We start from the raw sequence: 24,052 nt of genomic DNA, 5'->3' as shown, positions 1-24,052 counted from the left end.
TGACTGCTGATAGGTGAGGCTGGGTTCCCTCCCTGTTGGTTGTTTGGCCTGAGGTGACCCAACATTGGAGCCTGCCTGGGCTCTTTGGTGGGGCTAATGACAGACTCTGGGAGGGCTCACGCCAAGGAGTACTTCCCAGAACATCTGCTGCCAGTGTCCTTGTCCCCATGGTGAGCCACTGCCACCCCCCGCCTCTGCAGGAGACCCTCCAACACTACCAAGTAGGTCTGGTTCCGTCTCGCCTGGGGTCACTGCTCCTTCCCCTGGGTCCTGACGTGCACACTACTTTGTGTGTGGCCTCCAAGAGTGGAGTCTCTGTTTTGCCCAGTCCTGTCAAAGTCCTGCAGTCAAATCCCACTAGGCTTCAAAGTCTGATTCTCTAGGAATTCCTCCTCCCGTTGCCAGACCCTCAGGTTGGGAAGCCTGACATGGGGCTCAGAACCTTCACTCCAGTGGGTGGACTTCTGTAGTTTAAGTGTTCTCCAGTCTGTGAGTCACCCACCCAGCAGTTATGGGATTTGATTTTACTGTGATTGCGCTCCTCCTACCATCTCACTGTGGCTTCTCCTTTGTCTTTGGATGTGGGGTATCTTTTTGGTGAGTTCCAGTGTCTTCCTGTCAATGATTGTCCAGCAGCTAGTTGTGATTCTGGTGTTCTCACAAGAGGGAGTGAGAGCACGTCCTTCTACTCCACCATACATTTATGATGAGCCAGATACATTTTACTCATCAAAATATTAAACAATTCTGGAACCTGAGAAATTCAAACTCCGGGTGCTGGCAGATTTTACTTTTGATGAGACCCTGCTTCCTTGAAGGCTGGCAGTCATTTCACTGTAACATCACGTGGTAAACGGTATAGCTTCGTTCTTTATAGGATTGTTTTTAGGCTCATAGCCCCCTCTCTGGACCTTTGTCTCCTGAGCTGCAGCCACACACGGGCACATGAGAAAGGAAAAAAGAGGCTGATGACGCCAGCAAAGGAGCAAGAAAACTGAAGTGATGATGTCAACAAGGGACGGAGGCAGAGTCTGTCTGAATCACTGCGAGTTAACTGCTGTTGGAAAGAGACATGGCAGGGACTTCCCCAGCAGTCCGGTGGTTAAGACCCTGCGCTTCCACTGCAGGGGGTGCGGGTTTGATCCCTGGTAGGGGAACTAAGATCCCGCATGCACAGAAAGAGACATGGGCAGAGCCCACAGTGGAGAGTCAGCACCAGGTTGGCTTTTCTGATTTGCCTGGTTTTAAAAGTCCTCACTCCCTCCTCCGAGAGTCCAGACTTGCAATGCACACTGGGCTTCCATGGCAGGTTCCAGTGACATCCACTGGGGTGAATGAGCCTGCCGCTGGAGGCTCTGGCCGACTGCCCTCCGGGGACCTGGCCATGCCCCAGCTTCTTTCCATAGCATTTGTTGACATCCATGGGAGTGGCAGCTGTGCCCTCAGGTGGACACATATGGCTGGACGGCAGCACACCTAGACCTCACTGAATGTGTATCGAGTAGACTCCACCTCTCACTGAGCTGGGAATCAGTAACCGATGTTTGCTCTGTCTAGGGCCCTCACCCATGCTTACCCGGCCACTCTCCACTATCTCTCTCTGGAGCTCCTTTGAGGCCACGATCAGGACCTTAATAGCCTGCATTAGGCTGGTACAGGAGCCAAGGATCCTGCAACAAGCAAAAACAACAACAAAAAAGTCAGGGACACAAAACAGAGACCAAAAACAATGCGGAAGACTTGTTTTCTTTTTCTCTCCTGAACACACGCAAACTTGGGATGGGAAAAAAGGCAGGGAATATTCTGGAGGTGAAGCTCTGAAGGAAAGGGGGGTGAGAGAGGAGACTTGATTGTGGATCTTCTTCATAAGGAATAGGTAAGTAGTGACTCTTGGGGTTTCTTTCCCCTATAATGCAATATTGATATCATGGTCATCATTAATACTGATATTGACAATTCCATAGACTCAGCCCTTCCCTGTGGTGGCTAAGGTTCTATTCTAATCAGTATGATCCAGTACAGGAAAGACAGATCCTGATCACCTAGGTGTCACCACGCCGCTCAGACTGACCTTTCATTCACCTCCAATTTAACTCCTGTGTCTCCAGCTCGGGATTTGCTGAGCATCTCCTATTAAAAAAGAAGCAGAGTTTCTCAGTACATCACAGGTACTGAGAACCCACTGGTGTCCTGCTACACCTGGGGTCCAACATCCTGCAGTAGCTGAGAAACCTAGAAGTGCCCACCCATGTCCTCGTGAGAGTCAGGAAAAGAACCCAGACCTCCGGTCTATTCAGTGGGAGGCAGCTGGAGCTATAGTCTGTGTCTTGACATTTTGGCACCTGGGCTGATGTGCACAGAACTCTGAGAGCTACGGCACCAGCCAACAGGGGCAGCTGCTACCAGGTCCTCGAGGCAGGCAGCACACCAAGGCAGATGGCCTGAGTCTTCCATCAAAGGAGTAACATGTGACCTTTCCAATGGTGCCCGCTCAGCTTTTCCCTGAGACAACAGTTACCGTTGGTTTACTGAGTGCCTGGCACCGAGATCCATGTGCATTACCTCACTGAGCTCTTTACAACACCCCTGTGAGGAAGGTACTGTTATCATCACCATCATATAGAAAAGGAATCCGAATCTTAGCGGGGTTAACGTAACTCAGCGGTCAGTCTGGAGCTTGAATGTAGGATGGCCTGACACCAAAGTATGTGATCCTTGAGGAAACTGCTCATCTTCCCTTGGAGAACTTTCTATTTTCTGTAACTCAGAGACCCCAGGGGATTTGGGTTTTGGTTTGTTTTGTAGGGGGCTCTGCAGAGAACCGCTAAGATATATCCAGCGGGCAATGTTGCCAAAAGGTAGTTGCACAGCATCACCTTAGGTGATCCTGCAGAGACTTTCATACCTCTATTCTGGCCGTAGCGGTTTCAATGGCAGCAGAAGTGGCAGCCATCTCTTTGTCCACCAGGTCCCCCAGTTCCTCCTGTTTGATGTCCAGGCCTCTGGGCAGGAGCTCCTGTGAACAGCATCATGAAGGCGGAAATGACCCTTTGACCTCCTCTCTACCCTCCCGTGGTGGACAGGTAACCCCCACATGACGGCAGAAGGTAGGAGGGTCCCACCACGTAACACACTTCTGCACGCTGTGGTGGGACTTGTCTGGAACTCTCTACCACATGAGCTCTGCAACTCCACACTCCTCCCACCTCTATTCTCACTCAGAACCCACCTCTTTCCAGAAGGCCATCCCTGTTGAACCCCACACAAGGCCATTCAGTTGCAGCTGCTCAGACCCTGACCCCACCATTGTGCAGCAGTGACTGTATTTGCTGCTTGGGAGGTACTTTAAAAACACCTTCAGGGCTTCCCTGGTGGTGCAGTGGTTAAGAATCCACCTGCCAATGCAGGGGACACGGGTTCGAGCCCTGGTCCGGGAAGATCCCACGTGCCGCGGAGCAACTAAGCCCGTGCACCACAACTACTGAGCCTGCACTCTAGAGCCCGCGAGCCAAAACTACTGAGCCCACGTGCTACAACTACTGAAGCCCATGCACCTAGAGCCCATGCTCCGCAACAAGAGAAGCCACCGCGATGAGAAGCCTGAGCACTGCAACGAAGAGTAGCCCCCCGCTCGCCGCAACTAGAGAAAGCCTGCGTGCAGCAACGAAGACCCAATGCAGCCAAAAATAAAATAAATAAAATAAATAAATTAAAAAAAAATTCAGATGAGGGAATTCCCTGGCGGTCCAGTGGTTAGGACTCTGTGCTTTCATTGCCATGGGTTGGATCCCTGGTCAGCGAACTAAGACCCTGCAAGCCACTTGGCGGAGTTTGAATGAGAGATGATGAGGATATGATCTCTGGCCCTGGTCTCTTCCTTCTCTGAATTTATCATTCCCACTATTTTAGGTGGTAATATTCCTACTATTCTAGGAATTAAAAGCTGCCTTGCAGTGTACTCCTTAAATAGATCTGTATCACACTGTATAGAAATGGTTGATTTCCAGGACTCCCCGATGGTCCAGTGGTTAAGAATCCACCTTTCAATGCAGGGGACCCAGGTTCAATCCCTGGTCAGGGAACTAAGATCCCACACACCACGGGGCAACTAAGCCCACGTGCCACAACTACTGAGCCTGCGCACTACAACTAGAGAGCCAGTGTGCCACAAACTACAGAGCCCACATGCTCTGGAGCCTGTGTGCCACAACTAGAGAGAAGCCCGCGTGCTGCAACGAAGAGCCCATGTGCCGCAATGAAAGATCCTGCATGCCTCAACGTAGATCCCGCAACTAAGACCCTGCAACTAAGACGCAACGCAGCCAAAAATAAAATAAAAATTAAAAAAGGTTGATTTCTTTATTTTTCTTCCCCAGGGAGACCATACCTTCCCCAGGGGACCTATCTGTCCCTGTAGAACTACACCTGGCACAATTCCCTGTACATAGGTCATACTCACTACATCTTTATTGAGTGAATAAATATATTATTTTCATTTTAGGTGTTACCTGCCCAGCCAGATAAAAACCCTTGAAAACAGGAAAACTGTGCTCATCCTTCTTTGACACTGCTTAGCACAGTGATGATCACACAGAAGATTTGTAATTAATATCCAGTGAATTAAATACAACTGGAAAGTCATTCAGAAGGTCAAGTTTTACAGTTCTAACTCTACCTTCCCGAATCAAGTTTAAAGTACAGAAAGAACTGGCTTAGAACATCACTGATCCCTGAAGAAATCCCCAGCACTCATACCAAAAAACGACATTCCCCAGGGATATCACTGATGATACCTCGCCGATGGCTGTGATCCTGGTGAGGCAGCTCCTCATGGCTGTGCTGTCGGCACTCTCGACGATTCCTTCTTCCTCCAGGAAAGACAGATAGGTGAGGGTCTCCCTGCCATACTGCTTACAGGCCTCGGTCAGAGCTGCAGAGGCAAGGCGACAGAGACTTTTAAAGGCCCCCTGCTCCCCGTGCCGTGGTGGTGGCCCCTCACCCTGGTACTTACAGTCGGCAGGCTCTGGCGGGGCTCTAAGGCAGGTGGTGCTGCCATGAACAATGGTGTCACTGGTCAAGTGGGCCAGGAGGGTTACCGAGTGCAGAAGCCCACTGATAGCTGCCAGGAGTTTAAAGGAAACTTTCTCAGTCCTGCTGGAGGGGGAGGGCGGTCACTTTCATACCTCCTTCCTCCCCGCTTTGCAGGTTAGACACACACACTCCTTTCTGGGTGCCTAGGAAATGGTCACCATTGCCACGTTCCAGCGTCTCGGATCCCTGCCCAGCTGTCACTAGTGACAGACCCTCTCCTTCACCTCTCTTACCTTCTGGGCAGGCCAGATACTGGCTCCAGCATTTTTCCAGTTGCTCGATGCAGCTGGAAACGGACCTGACCTTGGAGAGTAGGTGATCTGTGAGAGGGAAGACAGGGCAAAGTCAGAGTCAGAGCTGTCTCAGCTCACTTCATCCTTGTTAGTTAAGCTGCCTGACAGATGACCTTCCCAGTGGGGGGCCCCAGCCCTGCAGGAGCTTCCCTAAGAAGGGGGAGGGAGGAGAGATCGATGGCTATGCTGGTACGTGATTCTCTTACTGTAGCTTCAAAGGCTGTACTTCTGAGGCTACCTGGTCCTTTAGCCAAGAACCACGGCAATGGCATCACGGTCTAGCTTCTGCCCCTCATTTCCCATCACTGCCACTGAATCAAATCCAGGCCTTCCTGTTAAGTGTTTCAAGGCCCTTGGACTCCCATTACTCTTGGGCTCAGACCCCTGGCTCCCCGTTCTGCCCACAACACCGTCATTCCCACTGCTGTGCCTCTGTGCACTGGTCCACGGAGACTGAATCGCACGCACAGGAGTTAAAAGTAGGGGCTCTTGCGTCTCGTGGCATACGTGTTGTAGCTCCTGGCTCTATCACTACTGGCTGTGTTCTCAGGCCACATGCGCCTGCTTCCTCATCCGACCAAGGAGGAATAATAGTACCACCTCCTGGCATCACAGTGAGGGTTGCTGGGCCAAGGCACATAAAGCGCTTAGAATCGTGCCTGGCATATTGCAAGCACTCGGTAAATGTCAGCCGTTTTTATGATTATTATTCCCCACTCTTCTTCCTCTCCATGGCTTTATGTCTCTCCTCTTCCTCCAAAACCCAGCTCATACCATCTCTTGTGGAATCTGCCCACAGCTGCCCCATGTCCTGGTGTTCTCGCAGTAAATGAGGTACCCAGTGTGCTACTTCATTTGCAACTGTTGGATTTCCCTACAGACGGGTTCCCCACTGAACAAGATATCACAGTCCTTCTTGAAACACTTCACCAAATCGAGACCTTTCTAGCTGATAATAAAAATCACCCATCAGGGCTGCCCTGGTGGCGCAGTGGTTGAGAGTCCGCCTGCCGATGCAGGGGACACGGGTTCGTGCCCCGGTCCGGGAAGATCCCACATGCCACGGAGCGGCTGGGCCCGTGAGCCATGGCCGCTGAGCCTGCGCTCCGCAACGGGAGAGGCCACAGCAGTGAGAGGCCTGCGTACCGCAAAAAAAATAAATAAATAAAATCACCCATCAGCTGTTTCTTCCCGTCTGCCTCGTTCTGAATGGGACCTCTCAAGACCATCAAGTCCCCTCTGCTCGAAAATGAGCTGTAATGAGATCTGTTCACGGCTACGTCCACGACTTCACAAATGCCCCGGGCCTGGATGCTCGCCCATCTACTGTGCACCAGGGCCCTCCTCTCATCACGGGGCTCCTGACTTCACCATATGCCCTGAGGACTCTGGGGCACGCAGAGTGGGCCCTTGCTCACGCCCGTGACCCTGTGGGGATTTTATCGTTTCTGCCTCTCCACGCTTAAGGATGATGACTCCCTGTCTAGATTTGAAGCTCATGGCAGCCACCTCTGGATTCAGACCACTGTTCTCCTTAGAGACACAGAGGCCTGTCTGTTCCTCCTCCTCCCGGCATTCAGAATTGTTACCAGGCCTCGGCTCCCAGGATGCATTTCATCAGCGTGATCCACGACCAAAGCAGTAGTTATCACACCCGGGGCGGGGGAGGGGTGAGAGCTGGGGGGGGGTGGGGGGGTTTAGAAGACACTACTGCGCAGGCCCTGTGCTGCAGAGCTGCCGACTGAATAGAAATTAGGCGTGGGGGGGGGGGGGGGCCCTGGGCATCCCCAGGTGATCCTGACATGCAGCTGGGCTGGGAACCCCTGAGATCAGGGTCTCACGGGATTCAAGGCCAACGCCGAAGAGCACTGGGCTGTAAGGATCCGGCACCTGCAAGCCGGGCAAGGGGAAGGGCACCTGCAGATCCGGCACAGCTGAAGAGAGCGGGCTCCTCAAACCGCCTCAGGGCCTCCTGCACCACCTGCTCGGCAGCCCTCCTCGACTCCGCCAGAAGCATTTTTCGCTGGTCCTTCGCGAGCCGGCCTACAGATTCCTAGGGATGGTCCAGGGAAGTGAGAGTCGGCCATAGGCCCCCGAATGAGCCTCCATGCAGCACCCACCTGTGACACAGCTGGGACTCCTGGAACCTTAGCTCGAGCTGCTGCTAATGAGGCCGAAGCCAGTTAGCTTGACACAGAGAAAAAGCCTTTTTAACTCTGTCCACAGGTGTGTGCCCCCGAGCACAGGAGGCTGTGGGGATGGACCACGGCAGCCCGGCCTCCACCCTTGGGGAGAGAGTGCCAGGTGCATCCCTTCTCATCTGCTCTGTGTGCAGCACAGGGCACACTGGCATTAGGAGCTACGCCCGCAGAATATTCGCCTTCGCGATCCGGCCGAAGGCCCCAAACCCCTTTCACAGCCCCCCTGCCTCCACGCATACACTGCCGAGGCCCATGACTATGAAATTGGACTTGGTCAGCCCCAGTGGGCGTCCGTTACTTGCCTCTGTGCTGGACAGTTTGATCTGGGTGTATTCCAACTGTTGCCGAAGAGCGGACAGTTCCTCCTCTCGACAAGCCATGGCTTCCACCAGGCCGCCCCGCTCCTTCTCCAGCTCGGCGATCTGGGCGGTCCATTTCGCTTCTGACTGCAGGGCGACCGAGTGGGAAGAGGGAGTTGCTGGGAGAATTAAACTGTCCCCTTTCCAGAGGTCCACACCCACCACCAGGCCACAAGGAATCTGCCCCTTCCCAAGGACACACTGCTCCCAGATGGGACCAAGGTGGGCCATGTGCTCATGGTGATGGATGCCGGGTGCCAACAACACCAAAGCCAGAGATGGAGAAGAATGAGGAAGGGAAAGACAGGTGACGCTTACCTGGGCAGAACTTTCCAGGCTGCCTTGGACAATCTGGAGTTCCTGTTTGCTGGTGGCAAGTTCTTGCTTCAAACTCTCTAGTACTTCCGTCTGTTCTTGAGTCTGAAAGAGAAGAAATGCAGGAGCGCTCCCACCTGGGTGGTGGTTTCACGGGATAAACACGTGTAAAAATTCCCAGGCTATACTTGTGAGATTTGTATACTTTTATACCCTGACATAAAGCAGGGGGAAGGTGAGAGCTCAGAATGTACCAAAATTTTTTTTCCAGCTTCAGGAAATGTCAAGGGCGGGGGTGGGGTGGGGGGTGGGGAGTTTTAGGGACATTTCCCAAATGTCATGCTTGAGCCCATAATACTAATTAAAGCAGAACGAGATCTTTAATTCAGGCATCCCAACACCCAGTAGGTATAATGCTGACTCACCCCATCTCACCGTCTTGAAACAATTTCCCTTCTTTGATTTCTAAGTGGTGTTTTTCAAAGAGCGGGTTGTGACCCATGAGTAAGAATTCACAGCTAACATTTTTAAAAGAATGCAGTAAACAGAGCTTCCCCCACAAAAAAAATCCACATGCATTCACATAATAAGGATGAGTATTGCTCTGTGAAACTTTGATTTCCATCAGATGTATTTTTCACTTGGGTCACAGGAGAGCGTGAAAGCCACTACTCTAAGTGTAAGGCGTTCCATTTTATCCACCCGACATCTCTTTACTCCAATCGGACCTGCCGCCAACCCCATCCCAACTCACGGGAGTTCTGGCTGTGGGTCTTTATGAATGCCACTCCTCTCTGACATCCACCTGCTTCCACTTCAAAACCTCCTCAAGACTCGTCCTAGCTGATGAGCCCCACTCAACTTCAGACCCTTCATCACGTCATGCCTCTAACCCCTTACACATGGGTAACCACGTCCTGTCCTGTACGGTCCCTTGTCACCCTCCCACAGGGCTCTACCTGCTCGTGAAGCAGACGACGAGGTCTTTCAATCTGTGCAGTGCTCAAGGCCCACCTCCATCTCGGACAGACACCCTCCCCCCCACCAATTCCCACCTACTTCTTCTACTCACCTTCCGCTGGGCCTGGTCGCTTACGCGCTGGAAAGAATCCTCTAGCTCTTTTTTCTCTCGTTCCAAATCCACTTGGGCTTGTCTGGCCACGGACACCTGTTTGGTCACCTCTGCATTCTGTAAGAGAAGCACAGTGTCTTGAACTAGCGTATCTCCAGCACAAAGGCCATCTTCCTTCCGGAAGAAATGACGCCGTTCAGACCTTGGGTGCCCTAGAGTCGGACACAGACATCACTTTCCCACCTAGAAGGAAGCTGTCACCTTCAGATGCTCAACTCTCAACTATTTGCCAAAATGATAAAGATGTGGGATAATGCTAATGCTAGTGGGGCTGGCACCTAAGGTGGAGCTCGAGATACAGGAGGCCAGGGAGCTGCGGTTTCCAAGTAACGGCGGGGGCGCCAGCCCTGGAGAAGCCACGTGGCGTAAGTCACCGTCTCCCCCGTGCAGCGGGGCCTGCGCGTGCCGATGGGGGCAGTGAGGGTCCTACCTTCCGCAGCAGGTCGGCGTGGTTCTGCACCAGCTCGCTGTACTTCTCCTTTAGCTTGCTGTAGCGCTGCTCGTTGGCTTGGGCTTTCCCTGTATCGTCAAGGACCAAGGTGAGGGGTCTGCACTGGTGGGGACCCTCTGCCCTCCTTCCAATAAGCCAGAACCCCTAGAAGATCGTCCCTCCTTTTCACAAGCATATATACCTCCTTCTCCCTCAAAACCCCTACTGAAATAAAGTCCCCTGGGAGGTCTTCTTTAATGAAGAATTCACCTAATTCAAATCCCTCCACTGATACATGCCTTGAGCATTTCATGCTCGGCATTTACTTTATCAGGGTTTTTGGCTTTTATGCCACGAATTTTCTTAGGCTCCCTCTCCTTCGTCATCCTCTGTAGCCCCATCTCCGTGTTCGCAGCAGGGCCTCAAGTGGGGCTCTCAACCTGCCCGACACCGATCTGCCCTTCTGACTGGTGACACTGGCATTCACGACGGCCTCCCGGACAGACTCGAGGCGGGGGCTCTGGCGCCTGGCCTCAGCCTCCATCCGGGGTCTCACTGGGCTCCGCCCTCCCCGGCCCCACCCTCACGCCCAGCCCGGTGCCAGCCGCCGCTCACTCTCGATCTCCGTCAGGCTCCGCTGAGCCTTCTCCGTGTCCTCTCGCTTCTTCTTGAGCTCGTCCAGCTCGGCCCGTTGGAACTCGCTGTCGTCGGCCGCCTGCTGCCGCAGGTGCTGCTGCTCGGCCAGCTCGGCCTCCAGCTCGCTGATGCGGCCCTTCAGCTGCAGCATGGCTCGATGGCTCTGCGGGAGGGCCCGGGGATGAGCGCTGGGCGGGCCGAGCGGGGTCGACCTAACACGTCTCCAGCGCCGACCACATCAACACCTGGGTCTTCCTAAGAGGCCCACTCCCAAGGCCTCACGAGAGTGGAGGCTTCTGGTCACTACAAGCCACCCCCCAGCCACAACAGGGGGTGACGGCAGGGGAGTTCTGGTCCTGTTAGAGGGGCCTGGGAGCCGTGATGGACCAGCTGGCATGAAGGAGAGGACATTTGCCGGTCCCAGGGTAAAGCCTCCGCACCAGACACTGCAAAGTGCCAGCAGAGCTACAAGTCAAACCTTCTCGTCGCCAAGTGAGAAGAGCAGGTCTCTCACCACACAGCTTCACAGCCAGCTGGTGATCACAACTATCTCCCACTATCACAGGGCCCCTGGAGCGTGGCTTAAATGCTGCTCTCAAGGGTTAAGTGCACTGGAAATGCATAACGACCTGGTCAAGATGTGGCCCAACAAGGGTGGATGTGAAGCAAATTTAATATTAAAAGCTGTCATGTTCCGGTGAAGCCCAGACGCAGATCAGAGCCTAGCTCATACCTCAGTCTTCATGTTTTCCAGCTGTGCTTTCAGCCCACTGATCTCTCTGTACAGTTGATCAATTAAGTGATCCCTAGGAACAGAAGGACAGCAAGTTTGCTTCCACTGTGCTTCTATCCCTTCCCTTTTAAATGCGAGCTAGGAGACCCAGGGAGGAGGTTAAAAGTCGATGTTAATTTGGGAACAGTTCTTTGAAATCCTGTAAGTTATACGCTAAGACTGTCAGCGTTTCCAGATACTAATCTACCACCCACAGGTCCATGGGTATTTCAGCCTCATTCGATTTTCCTCTGGGATTTTAAAGGGGCCAGTATTCGAAGGTCAAGACATTTACCGAAGAAGCCCAAGAATTCCTCTTTGGTTGGGTGTGGCAAGTGAGATCATGGCTTAACTTAGCTTTTGTACCATGTGCTTTAACTCCACAGCCCGGACTCACTTCTCGTCCTTGTTCACGCCATTCTGACTGTTGAAATTGAAGGGATCACTGCTGGAGGAGCTGCCAAAGATGTCATCGAACTTGCTGTCGTATGAATTCTGCGGCAACCAGAAAGGAGTAAGGACAAGGTTAGAGACCCAGAGAGGTCAGCGTGGGTCTCACGAGTGACACGTGGGAACGGATACTTTCTTAATCTGGTTCAGGTCCACTTACGGCGCTTGGGTTAGAAGGTGGCTGAACTTGTCCCAGGTCCTCCTGCCCTCCCCGGGGGCAACGGGAAGGCCTGAGCTTCCTCCTAAGTGGTCCTCACCTGCTGGGAGGCATCCATGTCCATGAGGTCATCCTTCTCTAAGACTGGCTCGCTGTCGGGGGATGAGGCCTCGGCTGGGATCACCACCACGGGGCTGATGTGCTCTGACAGGGCGGAGGCTCGTAGGAAGTTGGGTGGGTTCTGAAAAGGGAAGACACATCCTCAGACCCTGCCCACCTGCCAGCCTCTAAGACAGCCTCCAGGACTCAGCAGCTCCCTGGGTGTGGCCTTACCTCTGGCAGCTGAGGGATCTGAATGAGCCGCTTGAAGTACTGAAGGTTGCTGGAGCGGTAGAAGAGATCTTTCAACCTAAGGGTGGAGAAAGGCCTGAGGGCTGCTGGGGGCCTTCACCAGCCCCGGGGAGGGGACACCCTGCTTTCCTACTGCCTGCCCAGCCCCCGGGCACAGGCTGCCAAGGAGATGGGCTCCATGGTGCTAGGATGCAGTTACGATGCTGCAGGGAGAGATTATTTATAGCCAGTCCTCACTGATGGGGGAAGAGTAATTCAAACCACAAAATCCTTTGGAAGAGTAGACAGTCCAAAAACTAATTTCTGCATCACCGTAGAATATATGCTGTTGTTTGGCAGATGTGTCTTCCTAGCAATGTTTGGCTTAGAGTAATATTAAAATAAATTTCTGAGGATAAACCCACTAATGATACGAAGAGGGAAGGGAACTTAATTACTAAGGCAGATCTCTTTTTAATGAATTCACCTTATTTGAGCGCTATTTGTTATCTCCTCAACTAGACTATAAGCTTCTAGAAGGCAGAGACTGGGCCCTGCTGAGCTAGGTTTAAAATAGTACCGGGCCAGCCATAAAAAGGAACGAAATTGGGTCATTAATAGAGACGTGGATGGACCCAGAGAGTGTCATACAGAGTGAAGTGAGTCAGAAAGAGAAAAGCAAATCTCGTAGATTAACGCATACATGTGGAATCTAGAAAAATGGTATACATGATCTTCTTTGCAAAGCAGAAATAGAGACACAGACGTAGAGGACAAATGTATGGATACCAAGGGGGAAAGGGGTGGGGAGGGAGGAATTGGGAGACTGGGATCGACACATATACATTATTGATACTATGTATAAAATAGACAATTGATGGGAACATACTGTATGGCACAGGGAACTCTACCTAATGCACTGTGGTAAAATGGGAGGGAAGTCCAAAGGGAGGGGATATCTGTATGTGTATGGCTGATTCATTTTGCTGTGCAGCGGAGGCTAACTTAACATTGTGAAGCAGCCATACTCCGATTAAAATTAATTAAAAAATAAAAATAAAGTAGTACCAGGCATGGAATTACTCAGCAATATTGGTTGAAGAAAAACCATTTATACTGTGTCCTAATCTTGGATGGATATGGGAATAAATAAACCCCAATTTTTTCTCTTCCTCAAGTCTCCATTTTGAATCTAAACACTGAAGGCCAACAAAACTGAGGGCACCAGACATATTTTCTGAGATATAATAAAAGAGGGTCAGGGATCTCAGCACCCTCTCTCTGCAGCACAGAATTTTCTCCAGCTCAGCCCAATAAGCGAAACTCCTGGGGTCTCACGATAACCCTTCAGACCCCAGGGTTAGGACTGTCCCTGTGACATCACTGTTGCTTTCCCCGAATTCGGGGACATTGAGGCCTCAGCCACCGTGTCTGTGGAAGAGAAGGTGAGGCGGCACGCATGGGAAATGCTTTTATAAGCTCAAAAAAATGAAAGGAAACAGAATCACCTGACCACACGTTCCCTGCTTTCTGGGCTGGAGCCAACAGTAATAGGCTCTGCTGCTTTCCTAAGCTACTGGAATTTAACATTCCAGGAAATCAGCCCCAGGGCCTGTTTCCTAGCATTTAATAAGTCATTTATTATAGAATAAACATACGAGGCTTTTCAGACGGAACAAGGAAACGGGGAGGATAGCACAACCCCGAACTTGCCCTCTCTGATTGTTGCTCAGGAACCAGCAAAAGAAGCCTAAGCTTGGGGTCCTGGGGGTGGGGGGGGCGACGCTTTTCCTGCAGTCAAGGGTGAAGAAATTAACAAGGAAAACATCATGCTCATGCTTCCCCCCCCCCTCGCCGGCCCCATCCTCCTGTCTCTCCCTCCATTCCATCCCTTCTTCTTGGGGCATGCTTAATTGAAAGATGAGCTGGACTTGTCATCTCGTCACCAATTTTCTTTCCCAAATGCACCAGAATAATTTCCCCTTTGGTCAGAGAAGCTCTTCCTCTTCTAGACTAGCTGATTAGCTTATTAATTCATTCAAACATGATTGAATGCTATAGGCTTAATTGACTGCTGTGAATCAGGTGCTAGAGGTACAATAATGGGCAAGACAGTCAAACAAAAAAAGTCATGCTAAGAACCAGGAAGGAAGTAAACAGGGTGCTGTGATGGAGAATATGAGGGTGGGGTCGGAGGAGCAGAAGGTAGGCAAAAAGACCCCAAATGCGGGGCCAGAGACTGCCTTTGTGTGGAGGTGACTGAAGATGACCTGGATGGAGCTGGCCAGGCTGGGAGGAGAGCATCCTGAGGACAGGGAACAGCACGTGCTAAGCCTCTGAGCGCAGGCTATGTTCCGGGAACTGGAAGAGGACCTTACGTGGCTGAAACACTTGGAGAACTGGAGACAAGGTCACAGATGGCGGGCAGGGGCCAGATCATGTAGGGGCCTTGCAGACCACAGAGAGGAGCTTCGAATTGATTCTCAGTGTAATCAGAAGCCATTGAAAGGTTGTAAGCAAGGGATTTATATTTTTACAAGGTCGTTCTAACTGCTGGGTGGGGATAGGATTGCAGAGGGCAAGAGCTGAAATCCAGAGCATCCCGTCCATATCGGAGGGTCCTGGTAGACAGCAATGGAAGTGGAAGAGATGGGATATATGACCAGAGACAAGACCTCTTTGTCTGAACTTGCTTATAGATTGGACGTGGGGAATGAGGCAAATGGTGAGTTCCGGATCTCTGTCCTAAGTGGATGGTGGGCAGCATTTATTGAGATAGAAGGGAAAGGAAAAGGTTTTTGAAGAAAACCTAGAGTTTAGTTTGAGATGTAAGTTTGGTATAGTGATGTCAAATAGACCACTGGGGATGTGAACCTGGAATCCAGAGGTAAGGCTGGGCTGGAGTTATATCTTTGGGAGCTGTCAGCATGTATACGGTATAAAACCATGAGAACTTAGGGAGAAGAAAAATGGAAGAGGATGAAGCCCTGGGAATAAAGCAGGATGACTGAATGAATGAAACTGTCTTTCTCTATGAGATTTATTAGAGAACCGATAGCTTCCCCAGCCATTGGTAGGTTTGCTGCCGTCTTCTTTTCCTTTGCTTTTTAAAGCATTAAAGCAGATACCCTCACCCTTCGATGATTTAAAAGCAAGTGCTTCCTGCACGGATTAATTGACTTCATAGCACTTTTAGATTCGCCTTCCTTTCTCTCACTGAAGCCGCTTACTTTGTGAACTGCTCCATGAAGCGGTCCCGGTGGCCTTGCAGGGTGTCGGCTGGAAGACCTGGAAGAAATTGGAAAAGACTAAGAGGGAATAGGAGGACCAGAGGGCAGGCAAGACACAGCGGGAAGGGACCATCCCTCCTGGGGCTGGGGGCCAGCCCTGCAGGAAGGCATTCTTGACCTAGAGTTGCCCTGGGAAACCAAGAGGGCCCAGTGGGGCCAGCAGGGACTCTGGGGCTACTTCTCAGTCAGATCTTTCCTTCTGTTTGCTCCCGGACTGCAAGCCACTCTCGACAGAGCAGGATGGAAGTTACGTCGCTGACTACAGCAGCAGTGACCTGACCCAAGCAGCAGGGTGGACCATGGCAGGCCCCAGAGGGGGGCTCTCTCCGGGGGGCTGTGTGCACTGGGCACACTGGGTGAGGCCCAGCACAGACATGAGTCTGGAGAGATGCAGAGAGCCTGCCAGAGACAGGCAAAGACTGCAGGACTGAGACCCTTGGGTTCAGGGGTACATGGGAACTCTCTGAACTATCTCTGCAACTTTTCTGTAGATCTAAATCTATTCTAAAAGAAAATATTTATTTTCAGAAAAGCATATACTGTATGGAGCATCCCTTTTTCCCTGACCACACAGTTCTCGAAGGTCTTGTGTATTGCTCTGCCTTTAAAGAAGGCCTTTAAACCCAAATAATTACCTGTCTCTTATCACAACTCACCACTTTATAGAAGGAAGTGGGGATGTCCTAGTGCGCAACTGGTTCTGTAGTATCTTAGGAACAAGTTCATCTGTATTCAGAGCTTCTATGCAACTGCCTGCCTTCTTTTCTTGGCATTTAGTCTACCCTCTCTGCTTCCTTCAGACACGCCCCCCTGCTCCAAAACCCTTCTAACCCTTGAACATGGAATTCCAACCTCCCTCCCATGAAACCCTCCTACGTTAATGACAGTGATGCTGCTTCCCTTGTTCTGGTCTAAATAACCAGACTCCTCCTCGTCAGTGACCTGTTCCAGAGTACCCCTTGTCCTAGACTTCCGCAATAAAACCTTGCTAACATCCATTTGCGTCTTGATTTTTCTCGGTTTTCCATCATCCGTGCACTCTGAATGTGTGTACCCTTCACGATGGCCACCTCACAGTGTGACCCAGGGACCACCCACATCAGATTCATCGGGGATACGGTTTAACGATGCAGACCCTGAGGAAGCAGCACCCACACACATCGTTTTAAATAAGAAGCGCAACTAACAAACGTAAGGTAGATAGCTAGTGGGAAGCAGCCGCATGGCACAGGGATATCGGCTTGGTGCTTTGTGACCGCCTGGAGGGGTGGGATAGGGAGGGTGGGAGGGAGGGAGATGCAAGAGGGAAGAGATATGGGAACATATGTATATGTATAACTGATTCACTTGGTTATAAAGCGGAAACTAACACACCATTGTAAAGCAATTATACCCCAATAAAGATGTTAAAAAAATATATATTCCTAAAAAAAAAAAAAAAGAAGAAGCACATAAACGGATAAGAACGTCCACAAGACCAGTAGTTTCCAAAATACATTCCGCGAAACTATCCCAAGGATCTGTGGCTAGGGGAGGTGTGGCCTTCCATTGATTTGAGCAGCCCTGTTCTATATTTTACATTTCTCCACAAAAGCCATTTGTACAAAGAGACTGCGTTGATGAACTCTTTGGAAACGGCCGCCTTTGCTCCTGTGGGTCTAGGCCGGGTCTGTCCTCATCTGTGTGGTCTGCAGCGTACATGACACATATGGATGTTGATGTGGTAGAGCTGGAGGTGGAGGGTGAGGACCAACCTGAGTCACGGCTGTGGCAGGCCAGGTGCTTCCCTGAGCACAGCAAGGCTTGGCCCTGCTCTTCTATTCTCAAGACAGCCGGGAGCTCCAGGGCCTTCTGGGTCAGGAGCAGAAAGCCAAGGGCACTGGGGGGAGCTGCTTCCCTCCAGGGACAGCCTCAGGCTGTGAACCTCCTTCCGGCCAGAAGTTTCCAGAGATCAAGCCCCGTATACTCACAGGAGTGGAGTTTGAAGAGAAGTTTGACAGTGTAATCATAGAGGTGGCTGCAGTCCAAGATGACCTGGATCAGCGGGGCTAGGCGGCACTGCCCGGCTGTCGTCACTGACACGGAACGGGACATGTCCAGGGAGTTGAACACTAGGGGACAGAAAGGGGAGAGGCAGCAGAGCTAGGAAATTAGAGGCGACCTTCTCAGACGGGAGAAGGCAGGAGTCTAACACACGAGGACCTATTCTGTGCAATCATGATCTCATGTGATGCATCTAACCCTTTCAACACTCCTATGGGGTAGCTAAGAGTATCCCCATCATACAGGGGAGTAAGTAACTTGAAGGTGGCCACAAAGCCAAGAAGCGGTTTTGCTGAGAGATGGTGAGTTAAAAGCCAGAGCCCCTGTGGCCAGCGACGGCTAGACCAGGAGCCTGTGGCCCTGGCAGTCAAGATGCTCTGTGTGTCACAAACAGGTGAAATGAACTTGCTCTACTCTGTGCACAGCCCGGCGGGAGGGATTTACGGGGGGAGCATCCCAAATGCCTCCTTCCGGTCTGACGAGCTTCATGCTTCCTCCCCCACCTCCCTCCCATATGGGCAGGAAGAACACATCCCCTTTTAAGGTTTCTGATTTAATGGGGAGGTGGGCTCTTGTTCAAGGGAAGCCCTCCGTTTTATGGGGAATCAGTATTTCAGGATCGAAAGGGGCTTTTGACAGCCAATTCAGCCCTCTGTCTCAGGCATGAACTTGGTCTCACGGTGATCTTGACCCTGAGAAGCACCCAATCTGGTTGTGCAAGAGAACACATGTGGGGAAACTATCAAACATTGATCAGAACACGAAGAAATAATTCAGCCTTGGCTTCCTGCTGGCTTGTCACAGGGTTCTTGGAACACCACAAGGGGGGAAATGCAGGAACCCTGGTGGACAATTGGAGGAGAGGCTACAAGGACCCAGGGCAAGGAGCCAGGACGAGGACGAACCATCAGGATCAAGGCTGACGGAGGTCCTTGGGGGAGCCGGTCAACGGAAGCACTGTCCTCCACTCTCCCGGGCTCCAGAGAGCAAGCTGCTCCCACAGACCCCTCCACGTTAACCCCCTGCCCCTTGCCCCTCGCTCCTAAACCAAGCACCTAGATGCCTGGCCATGGACCCTGAGTGCACACCACTGGCCAGGGCTGATTTCCTCCCTGCAGAGGCTGCCCACCGCCTCCGTAGACCCTGCACGTGGCCGGCACCGACTTTCCCTGCAGTCCCTCAGCGAGTGGGACTGCCCCGGAGGAAAGCCCAGAGCCACTGTGTTCGGCCTTCCCTGGCTGTACTAGTCCCTGTTAACAGGCTTAGTCTGTCAAGTGAAAGAAAAAAAAAAACCAAAAAACCCAAACGGTTCTAATTAAAAGGCAGCTTTTCTTCTTGACACAAATTAAAAGCAGCTGTCACTGCGAGGCGGCCATCCCCAAATCTCCTGGCTTCCTTAGGCTCCACGCTGGCAAGGAACCCCAGGCCGCTCCATCTCACGGCCTGCCTGCCGCTTTCCAGGAATGCCCCTTGGCATCTAGTAACATCTAGAGCTGTGTGACCGTGGGCAACTTACTCAACCTCTCTGTGCCTCCAGATGCTTTTCCGTAAGATGCAGATGGTTCTAATAGCACATACCTCTTAAGGGTCTTGTAAGGAGGTCTCGTAAGGATTAAATGAGAATGTCCTATAAAGTTCATGGCAACAGTGCAGTGGTCCTTCCCATTTGCTTTGAGATTGATTAAAATCACCTGGGGAAATTTGAAAACTACTAATGTCTGCCTGCAACTCCTCCATGCCCCCTTCTTTTTTAATTGGTCTGGGGTAGGGTTGGGGCATTAGTGGGGTTTCAAAAGCCCCCCAGGTGATTCTAATATGCAGCCAGGGTTGAAAACTATTTTCTAGCTCAGCGCTTCTCAAACTGTAGCATGCATCAGAATCCCCCCATAGGATCACTCCAGGAGAATTCTGTGATGATGGAAAGGCTCTGTACGTGTGTCCAATATGCTAGCCACGTGTGGCTGCTGAGTGCCTGCAATGTGGTGAGTGCAACGGAGGCCCTGACTTTTGAATGTTACTTAATCGTAATTAATTTAAATAGTCACACGTGGCCAGTGGCAACGCTGTTAGACAGTGCAGACTTGGGGAGTTTGTTAAAACAGATGGCTGGGCCCCACCCGCAGAGATTCTAATTCAGAAGGTCTGGGGTGGGACCCAAGAGTGTGCATTTCTAACACGTTCTCAGGTGATGCCGATGCTGCTGGTCCAGGGACCACACTTTGAGAATCACTGCAAGGGCACCAAATAAATATTAATTGTAATTGGCCCACGTTTCCCGCAGTTGAAAATGCAGGGCCTCCTTCCGAAGGTTCTGGTCCCAATCTTACAGGGTCACAGACTAGGACTCAGGAGCTGGACAGACTTCTTCTAATACCAGCTCTCTCGATTTCTGTGGCTCACAAGAGGTGACTGAGGATGGGGGGCAGGTGGGGAAACGTGTAGAGGATGCTCTTGATTCCGAATCACTGCTCTCTGGGGGATGAGAAAACCACCGCCATTTAACCATGGAAGAGTTTGTGCGAAGACTTGGGGGAGCTCTCTCTAGAAAACTCTAGCTAATTCTCCCCAGATAATTCCAGAGCATTCAGCTGGATGTCGACAGTAGTTTTTTAAAATAAATTTATTTATTTTTGGCTGAGTTGGGTCTTTGTTGCTGCGCGCGGGGGCTACTCTTCGTTGCGGTGCGCGGGCTTCTCATTGCAGTGGCTTCTCTTGTTGGAAGCACAGGCTCTAGAGCGCAGGCTCAGTAGTTGCGGCTCTCTGGCTCTAGAGCACAGGCTCAGTAGTTGTGGCGCATGGGCTTAGTTGCTCTGCGGCATGTGGGATCTTCCTGGACCAGGGCTCGAACCCGTGTCCCCTGCATTGGCAGGCAGATTCGTAACCACTGCACCACCAGGGAAGCCCGTTGACAACATTTTATGAACTCTGTCCACCTGTTGTTTCTTCACTGCTGTTCATGCAGAAAGCAAGCATTCTAAACTTGGTTGTTGAGCACTTGCTATATGCCAGGCATGGGGCTAGAACAGAGGTGAGCAGGCATGGTTCCTGATTTTTGAGGAGGAGCTCAGCATCTATTGCTAATAACCCAAGTGATCAATGCATATGGAAACAGAGCCAGGTATCACGGGATGCTGGGGCAGAAAGGGTGACTGCACAGGCCACCTGGGCAGAAATACACCCTGAGGGCCAGCCCACCTGAGCAGCACACAAGCCTGGGCCAAAGGACCAGCCAGTGCTGGGGCCACAGTCTAGGGTCTGTCAGAGGCCGGAACTGTCTTTGGACTCTTGGAGGCCTGGGCTTAGCGGGGAGGTCAGCAGGGTGGGGATCGCAGTCTTTCCACTCACGTGAAAATGCCCTTGGGCTTCAGCCCCTCCTTGCACCAGGGCCAAGAGAACAGACACAGTGTGGGCAGCTCCATCTCCCTGGCCCTGAACTGCACAACTTGTATGGAGACAGGGGCTAGGCCAGCTGGTCCAAGCAGGGAACCAGGCTGGGGGTTAGGTGAATGCCCAGGAAAGCCTGGGCCAGACGGGAGGGAGAGACTCACCAGTTTGGAAGAGGTTAAGTTCACACTCCAGGTAGTCGAACATTTCCACTGTCAGCTGGAAACTGGACCCAAGAGGAAAGAGAGCTTATACTCCACGGCCCGAGGCCAGTGCTCCACCTGTCCCGGCCCCCAAGCCCTGTACTGCCGCCAATGTACACGTGCACACACAGACACACACACACACACACACACACACACACAAGCTTCAATTCTTAGCCCCGACCTAAGTGGGTATTAAGGCCATTGGAAGATCAAGCAGGGCGAATTCAACAGTGAAAGCAGCAAAGAAAAAGGGCAGAGGGGCACAGAGAAGGGAGGCCTGGAGTGGGAGGCGCCCTGGAAGGGTTCTTGAGGAGGCGCCAGGAGTAAGTGGCCCCAAGGTCAAGTCACTCAGGGGCTTTAGTCCCCACCCCAGCCACTGCCCTTGCCCTCAGGCCCTCTGTGACCCTAACCGGAAGTGACAGCATCTACCCAAGCTTTCTCTCTCATCGAGTCCAGAATGTGAGGACAGCCACTTACAAGTTGTTAACATCACTCTCTCCGGCCTCGTCCAGCTGCCGGTCACTCATCTGAAGGTTGCCTGGGAACCTAGGATTCTGGAAGGGAGGCAGAGGAAGTCAGAACAGGGCACCTCAAGAGCTCTCTATACAGACCAACTAAGCCGACATCAAGCAAGCCAGCCCCGCTGAGCTCGGGCTGCAGCAGGTGGATTCTGCTTGGTACAGGTGCCTGCATGCTCCCTGGGGAGGTGTGGCAGCGCTCACAGCCTCACACACGCACACACAGGTCCTGTGATTGGTTCACGGCAAAGAACACCCACCGCCCATCATCATAGGGGAAGGCTTCATCCCAACCCTGGGACCCGGGGGAGGGCCCCTCGCTCACAGCCTGTGCCATGGACATCTTCTCTGTGGTGCAATGACACCGAGCGTGTGAGAGCGGTCGGTCTTCAACTTGACACCCACACCATGCAGGCAGTGCAGCCTTTGCTTATTTCCAATCTGTTCTGAATACTCTCCAGGCTTCCCACTGCCCTCTGGCCATCTCCTGAAGCGGCTATTGTGAGCTCAGGGCAGGCAAACCCATTCTCACATTAACTTTAGCAAAACATAATCAGTAAAATAAACTTGAAGGCTGGAGAATATTACATCAAGCACCCGCACAGTCAGGGGAAGCTACGGGGGCTCATCAGCTGTCAGGTATCTGGATCCTGCTCTCTTCCTCGGTGTGGTCTGTCTGGAGCGGGTGGAGCACAGGGCAGCGGGGCAGGTGGAGGGGAGCACAGAGAGACGGGTGGCCAGTCCACCAAGGGGGCTCTAAATGCCAGTGTGAGTTCTTCAGGCTCTGAAGAAAGAAATCCTCCACGCCGGCACCTCCCTCTCTGGCTGTAACACCCAGCGCTCTGCCTTGCCGCCCCTTCCTGCCCTCAGGCCCACCACCCCTGCTCATCTGCCTCAGAGACTCAGGCCGGTGCCTTTATCCTTCTGGTCGCATTTACTTCCTCACTCAGTCTGGACATCATGATGACCTGGTCCCCTTCTCCATTTCCACTGCCAGCTCCCTAATTCTGGCCATTTTCCCTCCCACCTGGCATGCCATTCTTCCTTACCTCCTATGTGCCTCATACCCACCCTTCAAGGACCACCTCAAGACCCACTTCCTTCATTCTGCCCTTTAGGATGCCATATCCCTCCATCATTTCAAAACATCCCTGGCACTCTTCTGCAGGCACACATACCTGCCTGGCACTATTACACAGCTACTGCAAGTGTATAAGCTTCTCTCTCCGACAGATCTGTAAATGCCTGAAGAGTAGACCCTTTTTTCTTAATCTTATATGCCACTTGGCACACAGTTTTACATGCATTAAGTGTGTAAGAAATACCAGCTAGGGCTTCCCTGGTGGCGCAGGGGTTAAGAATCCACCTGCCAATGCAGGGGACACGGGTTCAAGCCCTGGTCCGGGAAGATCCCATGTGCCGCAGAGAAACTAAGCCCGCGCGCCGTAACTACTGAGCCTGCGCTCTAAAGCCCGCGAGCCACAACTACTGAAGCCCGCGCTCCTAGAGCCCGTGCTCTGCAACAGAAGAAGCCACCGCAATGAGAAGCCTGCGCGCTGCAACGAAGAGTAGGCCCTGCTCGCCACAATTAGAGAAAGCCTGCGTGCAGCAAAGAAGACCCAACGCGGCCAAAAATAAATACTAATAAATAAAATAAATATAAAAAAATCTTATATAAAAAAAGAAATATCAGCTAAAGTCATATCTTGATTAGAAGGTCCTGTGTGGAAACTTACTATATAAATGGAAGGCGCTGTTTCTATTAACAGTCAAGTCAGTGCTTCTGAAGTATTTTTATAAGGCCACCTGGTGGATCAGGTTCCTCTTTCTAGTTGCAAAATGGGGAACAAAAGGTGCAGAAGACCTGGGCCAAAATCCCAGGCCCCTTGTCACATCCCAGGGGCCTGACTGCAGTTACTCTATAAAATGTTTCCTCTTACATAGCTGGGATATGGTGTGAACACTCCCTAAGAAGCCAGGCTGTCTCATTACCTGGAAAACCTGACAATTAAGCCCAGCCAGGTGTGAGGGGACAGGGCGGGGAGGTGGGGGAAGCAGGGGCGGGGGGAGTGCATGGCTGGCAGTGGCAGCAGGATTGTCGCAAAGACTCACTTTGGTGTGGTACTCCATCTTCGTTCTCAGCAGTTTGAGGTAGATGCTGCAAAGCTGCCCATACCCCTCACTCAGGTGGCCCTTTCAGGATGAGGAAAGAAAGCAGGGTGTCAACACGAAGAACATTGGTTTGAAGGATCTACAGCCAGGATTTCTTTTTGAAAGAATATATATTTTTTGTGAGTATGAAAATAACATACATCCACTGTTGAAAATTTGGAAAACATAAAAAAGTACATATGCAAACAAATCAGCCTTAACCTAACCACCAGATAGAATCATATATACACTATTGATACTATGTATAAAACAGATAACTAATGAGAACCTACT

General features: G+C 51.7%; 1 protein-coding gene across 2 annotated transcripts in view; it reads right to left on the bottom strand.

Moving 5' to 3' along the window:
- The window catches only part of HIP1 (huntingtin interacting protein 1), a 153,218-nt gene that overhangs the window by 15,920 nt on the left and 113,246 nt on the right, over nucleotides 1–24,052 (bottom strand). For both annotated transcript variants that reach the window (XM_033839212.2, XM_033839213.2), the window contains exons 5-25: nucleotides 23,720–23,800; nucleotides 21,567–21,643; nucleotides 21,048–21,109; nucleotides 17,427–17,567; nucleotides 15,397–15,454; nucleotides 12,170–12,245; nucleotides 11,937–12,077; nucleotides 11,627–11,724; nucleotides 11,191–11,263; nucleotides 10,437–10,620; nucleotides 9,822–9,910; nucleotides 9,332–9,448; nucleotides 8,263–8,364; nucleotides 7,888–8,031; nucleotides 7,302–7,437; nucleotides 5,325–5,411; nucleotides 5,012–5,119; nucleotides 4,794–4,930; nucleotides 2,906–3,016; nucleotides 2,072–2,130; nucleotides 1,577–1,670 (exon numbers count right to left, since the gene is read on the bottom strand). In XM_033839212.2, the coding sequence (XP_033695103.1) occupies nucleotides 1,577–1,670; nucleotides 2,072–2,130; nucleotides 2,906–3,016; nucleotides 4,794–4,930; nucleotides 5,012–5,119; nucleotides 5,325–5,411; nucleotides 7,302–7,437; nucleotides 7,888–8,031; nucleotides 8,263–8,364; nucleotides 9,332–9,448; nucleotides 9,822–9,910; nucleotides 10,437–10,620; nucleotides 11,191–11,263; nucleotides 11,627–11,724; nucleotides 11,937–12,077; nucleotides 12,170–12,245; nucleotides 15,397–15,454; nucleotides 17,427–17,567; nucleotides 21,048–21,109; nucleotides 21,567–21,643; nucleotides 23,720–23,800 (2,175 nt within the window). The remainder of the gene's footprint in view (nucleotides 1–1,576; nucleotides 1,671–2,071; nucleotides 2,131–2,905; nucleotides 3,017–4,793; nucleotides 4,931–5,011; nucleotides 5,120–5,324; nucleotides 5,412–7,301; nucleotides 7,438–7,887; nucleotides 8,032–8,262; nucleotides 8,365–9,331; nucleotides 9,449–9,821; nucleotides 9,911–10,436; nucleotides 10,621–11,190; nucleotides 11,264–11,626; nucleotides 11,725–11,936; nucleotides 12,078–12,169; nucleotides 12,246–15,396; nucleotides 15,455–17,426; nucleotides 17,568–21,047; nucleotides 21,110–21,566; nucleotides 21,644–23,719; nucleotides 23,801–24,052) is intronic.

This window comes from Tursiops truncatus, chromosome 15 (genome assembly GCF_011762595.2).
Source record: "Tursiops truncatus isolate mTurTru1 chromosome 15, mTurTru1.mat.Y, whole genome shotgun sequence".
Taxonomy (NCBI): Eukaryota; Metazoa; Chordata; class Mammalia; order Artiodactyla; family Delphinidae; genus Tursiops; species Tursiops truncatus.
This window is presented reverse-complemented; position numbering and strand designations above follow the sequence as displayed.